At 44.8% G+C, this 12,233-nt stretch overlaps 1 protein-coding gene across 2 annotated transcripts; it reads left to right on the top strand.

Annotated features, from left to right (window-relative positions):
• Nucleotides 1-251: 251 nt before the first annotated feature.
• Nucleotides 252-12,082, top strand: LOC139327911 (major facilitator superfamily domain-containing protein 6-A-like). 2 transcript variants are annotated; one of them, XM_070957933.1, is made up of 8 exons: nt 252-516; nt 1,561-3,070; nt 5,891-5,988; nt 8,066-8,227; nt 8,332-8,430; nt 8,875-9,167; nt 9,657-9,707; nt 10,263-12,082. In XM_070957933.1, exons 2-8 carry the CDS (start codon nt 1,563-1,565, stop codon nt 10,482-10,484), a joined length of 2,433 nt encoding a protein of 810 aa, XP_070814034.1. In that variant the 5' UTR covers nt 252-516; nt 1,561-1,562; the 3' UTR covers nt 10,485-12,082. The 2 variants fall into 2 exon arrangements, with proteins under 2 accessions (XP_070814034.1, XP_070814036.1); XM_070957935.1 differs by lacking the exon at nt 9,657-9,707.
• Nucleotides 12,083-12,233: the final 151 nt, after the last annotated feature.

Below are 12,233 nucleotides of genomic sequence, written 5' to 3'. Positions count from 1 at the left end.
TAGAATGTGATTAACAATTAATTATCAAGCTATATCATTATGTCTAATGGGATCTTAAGGATGAATCCTGAGTGAAACACTCACGTTAGAACAAAAGCTAAGTTTATTATATCGTTTTGTGGAGTGATATGATAAATCATCCCGTTGCTTTCGTGTTCGTTTTCCAATTCGTTAGCGCCGCTGTCCTTCCAACGGTATCAAAGACTTTTATTTTGGAGGCTTAGACCGGAAACGGTAGCGCTCATCATAGCAGACTTGACTCTATGTGTCTGGACAGGTGGGAACTCCGGTCTGACGGGCTGCCGTTGTTCTCAATACAAAGAGAGCAGAGCCGGAGAAACACTTTAAATTCATTTGAAAATAAAAACTAAGACACGTGAAGCTAAATTCAAACATTATCAGCAAATTAAAAGTAATTGTTTTCGTGGCTTTTGTGTGAAAAATGTCGGACGGAGGAGAGAGAAATTCAACAGAAACTGCGCAGTCATAATTTAATGGGAGCGGTGACCTGAGCAGGTGAGGAAATGAACCTGTGTAAATGTCGTGTTCTGCTTGCGCTCAGCCTGTTAGTGTGTTTAAAATAGTTTAATTGAGGTTACAATGGAGCTACCGCGTTAGAGCCATTTCCTGCCCGGTAAACCGCTGTTCTTTCTGTTTAAAATTACTAAAATATTTTGGCTGATTTAGTTAATTCGCCCCTTTAAAACGTGTTGAATTAGATTTGTTTAACGCGCAAAATAAACTCGCTTTGTTCAAGATAACGTTTACTTCCGCATAGGACCGGCAGTGACAGTCAGTGACGGACGGAGGGTTTTCAAACGGGGGTCCGGGGACCTCTCGCGGGCGTCTGAAGCCACCCAACCGGATGACACATCACTGATGTTTCATTGACCGTGAGCTGGTTTTGGGACCTGCAAAGATCATAACAGCATCCCAGCCAGGGTCCACAGCAGCCTATGTTGAAATGAACTAGTTTATGAAAGCATAAAAGTAATTTCACTGTTTTACCTCCATCCAGACCACACAACCAGGTCTAGATTCACAAATCAATGTACATGAACTGAAGAGTGCTTTCAGTGTCCTTTGCTCTTTTTTTCCCCCAAGAATGAAACAAAGGTTTCACCAAAATAAACCATCTTAAAGCTTTTAATCTGAAATCCGATACTGTAGTCATTAATTCAAGAAGACATCAAATGTTTAAACATCTTTTTTTAAGTCCTGTCCTGTTAAGACCTCGAACATCCCTTAATCACACTTCTAATTAGTATTACCTCCTTAAAAAAGCTATTTAATGGCTGTGTCTGCAGGATTTAAGGCTCACCTGATGTTACTCTCAGGAGGCGCGTTTGGATCAGCACAGACTGTTTGACTCAAGCCAGAAACATCACATGAATCTGTTTAAAGCAGACGTGGATCACCTCTAGTTCAAATATACATTAAATTCTCTGTTTGCTTTCCTGCAAAACGTAGTTCTGGTTGTCGGAGCAGACAATCCTGCCAGCCAGAGAATAAATTCAGCATCATTTAGTTATTCATTATACTCATTTCCTTATCTTCCAGATATGGCAGCTGACGACAAGGTTGCCATCCTGACAGACGATGAGGAGGAGAACAAGAGGAAGTATGTGCTGGCTGAGCCGTTCAACACTCTGTCCATGGAGCGGCAGGCGGGTGTCGTGGCGGCGGCGCCCACCGCAGACCTACCGCCCGAACAGCCGCCGGCCTCTAAGCCCGACTCCATAGACTGCTGTGAGAGGATGTGCCTCCGCATCAACAGCCACCTCCTCGTCTCCAAAGTCTTCTACTTCTTCTTCTATGCCGCCTATGGCTCACTGCACCCCCTGCTGGCTGTGTACTACAAGCAGCTTGGCTTGTCGGCCAGCCGAAGCGGGCTGCTCGTGGGCATCCGCTACTTCATCGAGTTCTGCAGCGCCCCCTTCTGGGGCGTGGTGGCGGACCGCTTCAAGAAGGGCAAAGCCGTCCTGCTGTTTTCTGTTCTGTGTTGGTTGGTGTTCAACTGCGGCATCGGCTTTGTCAAACCAGCTGAGATGACTTGTGAGGAACAAGGTGTTACTCCTCTGACGACGGTGGCACCAGCGATGACGACTCTCCTGCAGGGTAATGACACACAGCGTAGCGAGCTCACCAACCGCACCAGAAGCCGCCGGAGCTCTCTAGACCTCCATGGTGTTCCCAGACTCCTGAGCTCCTTTTTCAGCAAGCTCCACAGGCACAAGCGAAGCGTAGACGCCAGTATGACCTTCCCGCCAGCTAACGCCACACCATACACAGCAAACGCCACCTTCCCCAGCACGACCACCACCTCCTCTGCTCCAACCAAAGCCAAGGGGAACCAGGTAATTTACAACAAGGACCAGGTGGAGACCATCTTCCTGCTCATCCTGCTCGTCATCATCGTTGGCGAATTCTTCAGCGCTCCCGCCGTCACCATTGTGGACACCGTCACCCTGCAGTACCTGGGTAAAGCTCGCGACCGTTACGGCCTACAGAGGATGTGGGGCTCACTGGGCTGGGGGCTGGCCATGCTGCTGGTGGGCATCTGGATTGACCACACGCACATCATAGACCCCATCGCCGGCATGGGCTGCGACGTGCCCGACTTCCGCCTCCACAACTACCAGATCGCCTTCATTGTGTTTGGCGTGTTGATGGGCGTGGCGTTCATCGTTGCCACTCAGTTTTACTTTGAAAATGGAGCTAACTACCGGCAGGAGCTTCCAGAGGGGGTGGTGGCGGAGGCAGACAGCCCCAGAGCGTTACCTGAGTCCAGCTCCTCGGACCAGACTCCCATCAGCCCCGACGCCGCTGAAGAGTTCCACTACAGCGACCTGCTGAAGCTCCTCTGCAGCGTGCGCTACAGCTCCGTCCTGTTCGTCGCCTGGTTCATGGGCTTCGGCTATGGCTTCGTCTTCACCTTCCTGTACTGGCACTTAGAGGACCTGAAGGGGACCACCACGCTGTTTGGGGTCTGCTCCGTCCTGAGCCACATCTCAGAGCTCGCCGCCTACTTCACCAGCCACAAGTTCATCGAGCTAGTCGGACACGTCAGGTAAGACCAGTGCTGCATTTCAAACATGCACAGATGTGGCAAGAAAATCCTCATCAACATTTCAACTTAAAAGCTAATGAAATATAATGTAATTATTTATGATAAATGATAAGAATGATTAAAATTGAAGAGAAAATAAGTTTTTGCTAATACTCTGCTCACTAGCTTCCAGATCTCATGCAGGGAAATAGCTTTAAGAGAATATTTTCAATGAAGACTGTGATGTTTTTGGTTATTTTATCCTGTTTCAAACAGTCAGGCCTAAAGATATTCCCACTTAAACCTGGAATCAGAGAATCAGACTGAAACCAGATCAGTGTTGACACTGGCGTCAATTTAAGAAATCTCCCGTCAGCTTCCTCATCTCCTATGACCTCATCCGCCCCCAGCCCAGCCTGATAATTCAGCGCTCAGAGCAAACGAGCGTCACAGTGAATAACCTCTTCAGATTGAGCAGTTCAGTGCGTCCTCGGCTCTGCAGCAGCAGCAGCGAGCAGTGATGGTTTGAGACAATGCTGTCATTGATGCCGTGGGTTTCTGCAGGGGTGATTTTGGGGGGCCGGAGCTCGCAGGCAGCGGGGACATTCGAGAGCGTGGTGTTAGATTTCAGCTGTAAGGCCTCTAGGAAACAAGTCCGGAGTCAACAGGAGGTGAAGGAGTGTTTTTAAAAGGATTTCAATCATCACTAACTAAACACACCTGCTGCTGCTGCTGCTGATGTTGATCTCTCACTAACGACGCGCCTAAAAGTCTGCTGTTTGCTTTAAGGCAGGGTATTGAATCTTCACTCTCTGCTTGTGTCTTAGCTTGATTCTTAGCAGCGTGGAAAGATAAAAATAGAGGGAAAGAAATGAAAAAAGACAAATAATGGAAGAAAGTCTGGAAACATTAGCATAAGGAGATTTTTTTCTGGTTTCTGTCCTGTTGATTATCTCGTGACCCCTCAGATTTGTCTCAGCCCTTCTGGGAGTCCTGAGTTTGAATTGTTTTTCGCTCCTGAATTAATCTAGTTTTACTGATTGTAGCTTCATCAACAACACTTATGAGGCTACAGGAAGTAGTTCAGCACACAACCTCCAGTCAACCCACAATTCTTTGTTTTTACACTACAGGTTAAACAAGACAAAATAAAAGTCAGACAGTAAAAATGAAACTGAGACTTCCGCCAGACTGACAAACAAACGTTCTCTGTGGTGGAACAGCTGCTTCAAACTTTGGAGGTATTGCTGCAGGTCGTTCTGCCGCGTCAGCGCTCAGCAGCTGTGTGTTTTCTTCATGTAGTTTGGCCTCTCGGTGTGTGACGCTCTGCTGCAAACACACTTCCTCCTCTTCAACTGGAGGCAGCAGAAACATCTGATCTGTCTTTATATCCATGAGTGGATGTTAATGTTAGGAGGTTAGGATGTTAGGATGCAGCCTCGGGCTGCAGGTGTCCTGTGTTTATCACCACCTGTTCGCTGTGGAGGGATCATCTGCAGCTGCTTCGCCGCTTTTAGTGGCTCAGAATGGTCCCCAGCAAACACGTCCTCCTGTTTGTCTGCTAAAATCTGCGCTGCACCAAAGGATGAAATTATATATTTGATTTGAAGACTTGAAGATTTACATCCACGTGTTATTACACCACTGTCTTGATCCAACCAATGGTCTTCCAGCTGAGAGCCAACACATGGACGGACCAACACATCAGTAGTATGTGTCGTAGTTTTCAGACTGCTAATACAAAACAATCCAGATTAGCTGATCACCAGAAAATTCAATTGAACTCAGGATTTTGTTGCTTTTCTGTCTTATGTGATATAAAAGTTCTGATTTTTGGTTTATCATGCAAAGAAAAGAAGAGTGTTTTCTGACATACAAACACAGACAACTGGCTTGTGATGTGGAATCTGTCCTCGTAAATTGGAAAATCTTATTGCAAGACAGTTGGATTAGACTGCATTAGTTGTAGCTGGGTGTAGCTAATCAACTGCTGATGGAGTGCATCTGCATCTGCACGATTAGTCACTGTTACCTGATAATACCTGCCCTCCAGGAAATTAAAATTATCAGCATTGTTTGAGCTTACAGCCACAAGCAGCTCAATCCCTGCTGTGTCTGGTTGTGTGTGTGTGTGTGTGTGTGTGTGTGTGTGTGTGTGTGTGTGTGTGTGTTTGCCGGGATAGCTAACAGGAGCTGAGTGACTAAATGATCGCTGGTCTGAATCCTTTAATCGTCAGGGAGGATGTAAGAGCGGGCGTTACCCGAAGATAGAAACAAAGCTGTCGTTAGTAAATAAGCTGAAATTATTCCAGATTTGAGTGAGAAATCCTCAGCTGTCGTTCAGACGTGCATCATGTGCCTCAAGTGTGTGCTCAGCAAACCCTCTTTGAATGAACTAACAGTGTCGTAATCCTGTGTGGTGATGAGCGGGGTGTGTCGTCAGGTCAGGTGTGTTCGAGAACAATGACCAAACGAACCTGCCTCATGAAGACACCACAGAAGAAGAAACAATGCGGTGATTCATTGACTGTAGCCGGAAACAAGTCTCGTAAATGAAACTTTAAGAGTCCTGATTTTTCTCTCCCAGTGACAGTTTTTATGATTTTTAACATCCCTTCTCACATAAAATGTAAGATTTTCATGCATTTATTTTGCTGCTGGTCTCTAAGAAGCATCACTTCTGACATTTTTCATTGTTTTTGATATTTAAAGGACAGCATGTAATCAACTAAAAAGCACCCATGCATAGGATTGTGGGTAGAAGACGAGAGCTGAGCAGAACCAAATGAACTGATGCTCTTTGCTTTTATTTAACTCTGTCCTCCATCTTTTCCCTCTCAGGGTGCTGTACATCGGCCTGGCCTGCAACACCGCTCGCTACCTGTACATCTCCTACCTGCAGAACGCCTGGACTGTCCTGCCCATGGAGATCCTTCAAGGTAACGTGCACTCACTGCTCAGTCTGCAGGGAGCGACTTTGGAAGCTAGGACCCCGGGGACAGAACGGGAAGCCTGAGCATGTTTGTCTAACCGGAGGCTTATCAGACGGCCTTCTTCCTCTGACAGCCTGCTTCACCACCGCCTGCTACAGTTTAGAAAACACTCTCAGGAACTTGTGCTTGGGCAGGACGAACCCATGAACACAGTGACAGAACACATACAGTTCAGCTTATTTTATCACTTACAGTAATCCCAGGGTTTGACCCAGTTACATGACACATTCTGACGATGACATGATCTTTGTTGTGCATTGTCCATAACAGCCATAGAAAAATGATGCTCCTTATAACTGCAGAACTTGCCTGGAATCATTAGGTTTTTAAGTGTTTTTCAGTGTTTTAGTAATTCAGTAAAAGTCGTCTGCTCCTCCATGGCTGCACTGCAAACAGGAGCGGCTGACAGCTAATCCGGCGTGCACTTAAGGTGCCAATGTGACAAAACGACACCGTTAAACATAAACCTGTTCATACTTTATGAGCATTTTTACAGTGTGCTCGTACTTTTACTGAAGTAAAGGTTCTGAATATGCTGATGAGATGATAAATCAAAATAAAGTAGGTCAAAGTAGTAGAAATTTCAAGCAGAGCGGGTGATAAAGTCGTAGTAAAGAGATCAGTGAGGAGCAGTCTGCCTGGGCGGTTTGTTGGAGATGTCCGCCCTGAGGAAACACTGACGCGTCACAAGGCTAACATTCGAAAACAAGTTCAACTCTGCTGCCCGTTTTGACTGTGAAGCCGGCAACTGAAACAACTGGAAAAGTTTAAAACTGTTCAAGTTTTCAAGAGCTGCCGGCTTCCTGATAACATCAGTAAAAGACAGAAAGTATGAGGGAGAGCTTCAGCCAGAGGCTCCATTTTCACTGCTGTTTACCTCCATCTGCTGTGAGCGGGCGTGGTGGTCATGTGACATGGAGTGTTCCTGACTTCAGGCAGGAAGCTAAGCTGTTAGCAAAATAAAAGTGTTCTGCAAAGATTGTCACTAGTGAAGCAAATAAATGTGGTTGATTGACAGATACTGGATTTTTGAAGGCAGCTGCTGATATTTCTATTTTATTGACCAAGATATGCGCTCAGCGTAAAGCTGAAAAATTAACTTTTCAGCACTCTCCGGTGGACAAATTATGTAACAACGCTCTAAACTGTCAAGTAAAATAATAGAAACTTTGTTGTTTTTAGTTATCGTACACCATATATGCAAAATCCGCAGCTCTGATCAAGACATCCAATCATATATCAGCTAGCACGTGTGTCTGTGGGGTCTCAAAACCCTGTTTGAAATCAGTTTTCTCTCAGAAAAGTTGTCTGAATTAGGTTAACGACCTTGTTTTCTGAAGAAATGAAAGAAAAGAAGCTACAAAGCGTTTTCTAAGCAGACGTGAAACACAGAAAATGAATAGAAATGAAAAAAATAACCCGAAGTAATGTGCTTCAAACAAAGCAGTGCTCAGGCTCGGTTCATAATGGTACCACTGTTGAATCATTTTCCACTTTGTGGTATGTTGTGATCTCAGTTTCAGTAACCCTGACAAATAAAGTGTGATTTTTACCACTGAAACTGGAGCCAAAACACTCAAAGACGAATGTGGACTCTCAGCTGTTCTCTCAAAGATGTGAAATCGTACTTGAGGGCAAATCTGTCCAGAGAAACAGCCAAAAAATAAACAATACAGTGAAAATGTACTTTCAACATGGAAGAGGTCGGCCATTTGTCTTGATTTTCAAATATTGCAGCTGCAGATTTCTCACCTCCAGCCTCCCACATTCATATACGTCCATTTTACAACCGGAGCTGAGCCGTTAGTGGATATTACAACATATTATGGCGTATTTTTGGTCACTGTGATAAAGTCCAATGCTGTCTTTCCCTTTCCTTTCCTGCCACTCAGCAGGTCACTCATACATTTATCTCAGCTGAGTTCAATGGTCATGACATGTATTGCCTCTGTAATGTGACAAATAGCTTGTGAGAGAGGACTCCTCCAGTTGTGACCCACGTCCATCCTTGTGTGTCCTCCAGGTCTGACCCACGCCTCAGTTTGGGCAGCCTGTATCTCCTTCCTGAGTGCGGCGGTCCCGCCGGCCTTGAGGACATCGGCGCAGGGCATCCTGCAGGGCCTTCACCTCGGCCTGGGCCGCGGCTGTGGTGCCATGATTGGAGGAGTGTTCGTCAACTACTTTGGTACGACAGCGGGATCATACTCACGCACAAAATACTTCTAAAAGCTTATTAAACACCAGCTGTATGGACACAGCACCTCCAGGTGACGTCTGTCTGCTCCACAGGTGCTGCGGCGACGTTCAGGGGAATCGGCATGGCCTCCCTCGTCATCCTCCTCGTCTTTTCCTTCATCCAGTGCTGCGCTGGAGAGACTGAGGAGAAAGGTGGGAAAAACCGTCTTCTGTGCAAAGCCACAGTTTGAGTTTATTGCCAGAGAGCTGATTAAAGTATGGTGGAGGATGTACGTCACTCACTGAAGGGAAAAAGCTCATCATACATAAGAAGTGTACTTTTACAGGACGTTATATTTACTATGGGTGAGCTTCGGCTAACGCTAGTAAAAATGCTAAGCTAATGTCAATCAAGACAAGAAAAGGGGAGTCATCTCCTTCAATGCCTCACTGAAAGTTTTGTCGTCCATGGAGGGTTCACCTCCTTCACTGCTAGCTGCTGGACTAAAAGAGACTGATGGTTTCATTTCGCCTCTCAGCTTGTTTCAAATACGTTTTCAGCCACATGTTGTTCTCTGTCACCTCGTTCTGAGAGACAGCTTGTTTCCTGTCTGTCGTTTGTTTTGTAACGTTTCCTCTCGCCTCCTGCTCCCTCAGAGGACAAAATGCTGGCTGAGAACATCCCCGTTCCTTCCAGCCCAGTTCCCATCGCCACCATCGACCTGGTACAGAGCCAGGCCACGGCCAGTAGCCCCGCCCCGGCTCGCCAGGCGGCCGCTGTGCCCGTCAAGAAGACCAAACACCAGGAGGAGCAGGAGGACGTGACCAGGCCGGCCTGGGTGCTCTCTGCCTCCCCCTGGGTCACCATCGCCTTTGCCATCGTCCAGATCAGAGAGATGATGAACATGACGAAGGGCGGCGGACCGCCTCCAGAGACTCAACCGCTGCAGGTGATCAAAACGACAGTTCAAAACATGTGCAGTGTCGTAATTAAAAGAGAAAAAGTGCCAGAGCAAAGTCATGTTTCTACTCAGAGTAGAAGAGTTTGTCCTCTGTACGGTGTCCATTTCAGGACATCTTATAGACAGACTGAAAATACTCTCTACATGTTTGGTACAGGCCTAGCATGTACTGCATGTTGTCTTGTACCTAAACATGGATGTGTTGTGGGAATAACTGTTACATGAATGTGTTAAAAACAAACAGGTCTGTAATCAACAATGAACAACAATACTAATACTAATAATAATAATGAAAATAAACTAATACTCACAGCAATGATCGGTGCTGGAGGGAAGTATTCAGATCCTTTAGCAGAGTAAAAGTACTAATACCACACTGTCAGAATACTCTTGAAGTTTGGGTGCTTATGATTGAGAAAATGACAATATTAAATCTGAAAAATAAGAATGTTTTCCATTATTTTTCTGTGTTTTTAGGTGATATTCAAGTGTGTAATGAGTGGAAACCCTTTTGTAGCTGCAGCAACAGTTAGTGTCACATTATGATAATAATAATATTAATACTATTTTCCATCTGTTGTTTCTGCTACTTTAATGACTGTGAAGGAAATGTTTCTATAACTTTCACTAACCTCCACTTTCTAACGCTTCTTCCTCTCACACACACACACTCACACACTCACACACACACTGCAGAAAGGTGAGCTGTTTGTGCATGCAAAGGTTGATGGAAAACTACCGTGTGGTGCGTGGGGGTGTCCAGGGTTTCCTCTGTGTGTGTTTCTGCATGAGGTGATAGCAGTGACTCATGTGTACCTGTGTGTGTGTGTGTGTGTGTGTGTGTGTGTGTGTGTGTGTGTTGGGGTTATGTGGGCGTGTACATGCATGCATATGTGTTTCTGTGCTTGCGAATTTCCCATGACCGTTTCATGACGTCATGAACGCATGCCCGAATTGCTCCCCGGTGATGTAACCAGGGGAGTTATAAAAATGTCCCTGGTGCCAGATGTGTGCTTACAAATGTGTGACTGCGAATCTGGCCGCCAGTCCACCGCCATCATTGTTTGTCCCTCTTGTTGCCAGGTACCTAACGAGCAGGCGTCAGCTGAGCAAGAGGCAACATCACACGGAAACCCAAGCGATGACGGCACAGATCTGCCAGCCACCTCAGAAACACCCACACAGCCGAACACCACCCGCCCAGAGCCCACAGACTCTGACAAGGACAAAGACCAAACGCACCCGTCCTCAGACAGAGGAGGGCCGAAAGAAAACCCAGCCTTCACAGCCGAAAACACAGACTGAGTGTTCATTTAGAAACTATTTAATGCAGACATGCTGAGCTTTAAACTCTGTGTGTTTTATCCATCTTAACAAGTCTCAAATGCAGTCTTGAGATGTGAGTGCTGCTGTGGTGTTAATAGTTCACTGTACATATAGACTTATTGTAAACATTTGCTTAATAAGGCAGCGATGTCCAGAATGTCCTTTGGTGTTGTTTTCATGGATCGTTTTTGGAGAGTTTTGGTTGAACATTTAGATGAACCTGGAGGTGCGTTTGGTGGCGTCTACCCTTCAGAGGTGGACGAATCGAACTCACCTCAGCATGCTGTGCACTACATTTACTGCCCTTTGGTGAGTGTGAAGGAAACTAAAAGAAAAATGTGCCTCTTGGTAACTTATTAACTTGATTAGCTTGAAAAGTGATGAAATCATACAAAATGGGAATTTGGGTGGATTCCGTGGTGACATACAACCAAACATGCAAACTACAGGAGTGACTTTTAATACCCTGTAATACCGACGTTAAGTTGTTTTTGCACCACAGACCGTTTTTATGTTGATTTATTTGTGATTTTGGACCAGATACTTTTAATTGCTTCTAATGTGAAATAGCAGCAGCAGGAAATATTAGGTTAGCATTAGCATTGGCTCAAACCAGCATGACCAGCATGGTGTAAAGGAAGCGAACAGGGAAGTGAGGGCAGCATCACTGAGGTGAAATTCAAAATCAGTAGCGCTGGATTAATTGCCGTTAAATTGCAAGAGTGGCAGACCCTGCCACCAACAATGAGGACGACTGTCATCATGACCCAAACTTTGACTTTCTAGGTTGTGTGTTTCAATGTGGTTGCTGACTAAATTAAAAAGAAACATTTAATGTACCACTAAAAAGCTGGTGTTAACAGACAGGTTAGCTGACGTACTGATGACCTATTTTCGTCCAATTCATGGTGCAAACACAGTGCACCATCAAACCTGCATAAACGCTCACCAGCTGGGACACTCATAAGGACAAGTGTCGAATTTAGCAAAAACTTTCATGAACTCAAATGAGTTGATCAAATTTATTGGCTAATCTGTGATTTTATGTTGCTTATCATGGTCCTGGTTGCAAATCATTTGTGTAATTTCCTGAACAGCGGTGATGAAGAAGTGCCTCTTTTGAACATACTGTTAATCATCATCATTCTTCTCACTGATTATTATGAGATGTCAAGCAAGGATCCCTTTACTGTCCTACACTCCTACAGAAAAATCTGTCATCCTCAACGCAGCAGGCTGAGGGTCTTTTTAAAGCCTCATTCCAATATTTTTGTATCGAAGCTGCCAAGAGCCAACGCAGTACATTTACTGTCTTTGTTTTCATGCCAAGCAATTCCCAATATTCAGTGTTTTTGTGTCGTCTGGGTGGAAGAATCCTCAGAAACAGAATTAGATGAAGAAATTCTGTTTACAGTAAATTCAATCATTAAAGGATGTTGTGAAAACTGTAAAGAAAATGAAATATGTTGACTTTTCCAGCCTGTTTTTCTCTCTGTGATGGAGCCCTTTAATACTGCATCAGTGTGTCTTAATCTCATTGGTTAAAAAACATTATTAAATGTATGATTGACAAATGATACCCCAGATTATTTTATTATTGTTTTTAGTATTAACAACCTATGAATGTCATATATCATAATTTATCAGTCAATTTAACAGTCCTTTATGATAATTAGAATTAATAATAATTAAATAATATAATCTGTTGAAATACATTTATATATATCA

This window comes from Chaetodon trifascialis, chromosome 24 (genome assembly GCF_039877785.1).
Source record: "Chaetodon trifascialis isolate fChaTrf1 chromosome 24, fChaTrf1.hap1, whole genome shotgun sequence".
Taxonomy (NCBI): domain Eukaryota; kingdom Metazoa; phylum Chordata; class Actinopteri; order Chaetodontiformes; family Chaetodontidae; genus Chaetodon; species Chaetodon trifascialis.
The sequence above is the reverse complement of the archived record's forward strand: the minus strand, read 5'-3'. Positions and strand labels throughout refer to the sequence as shown.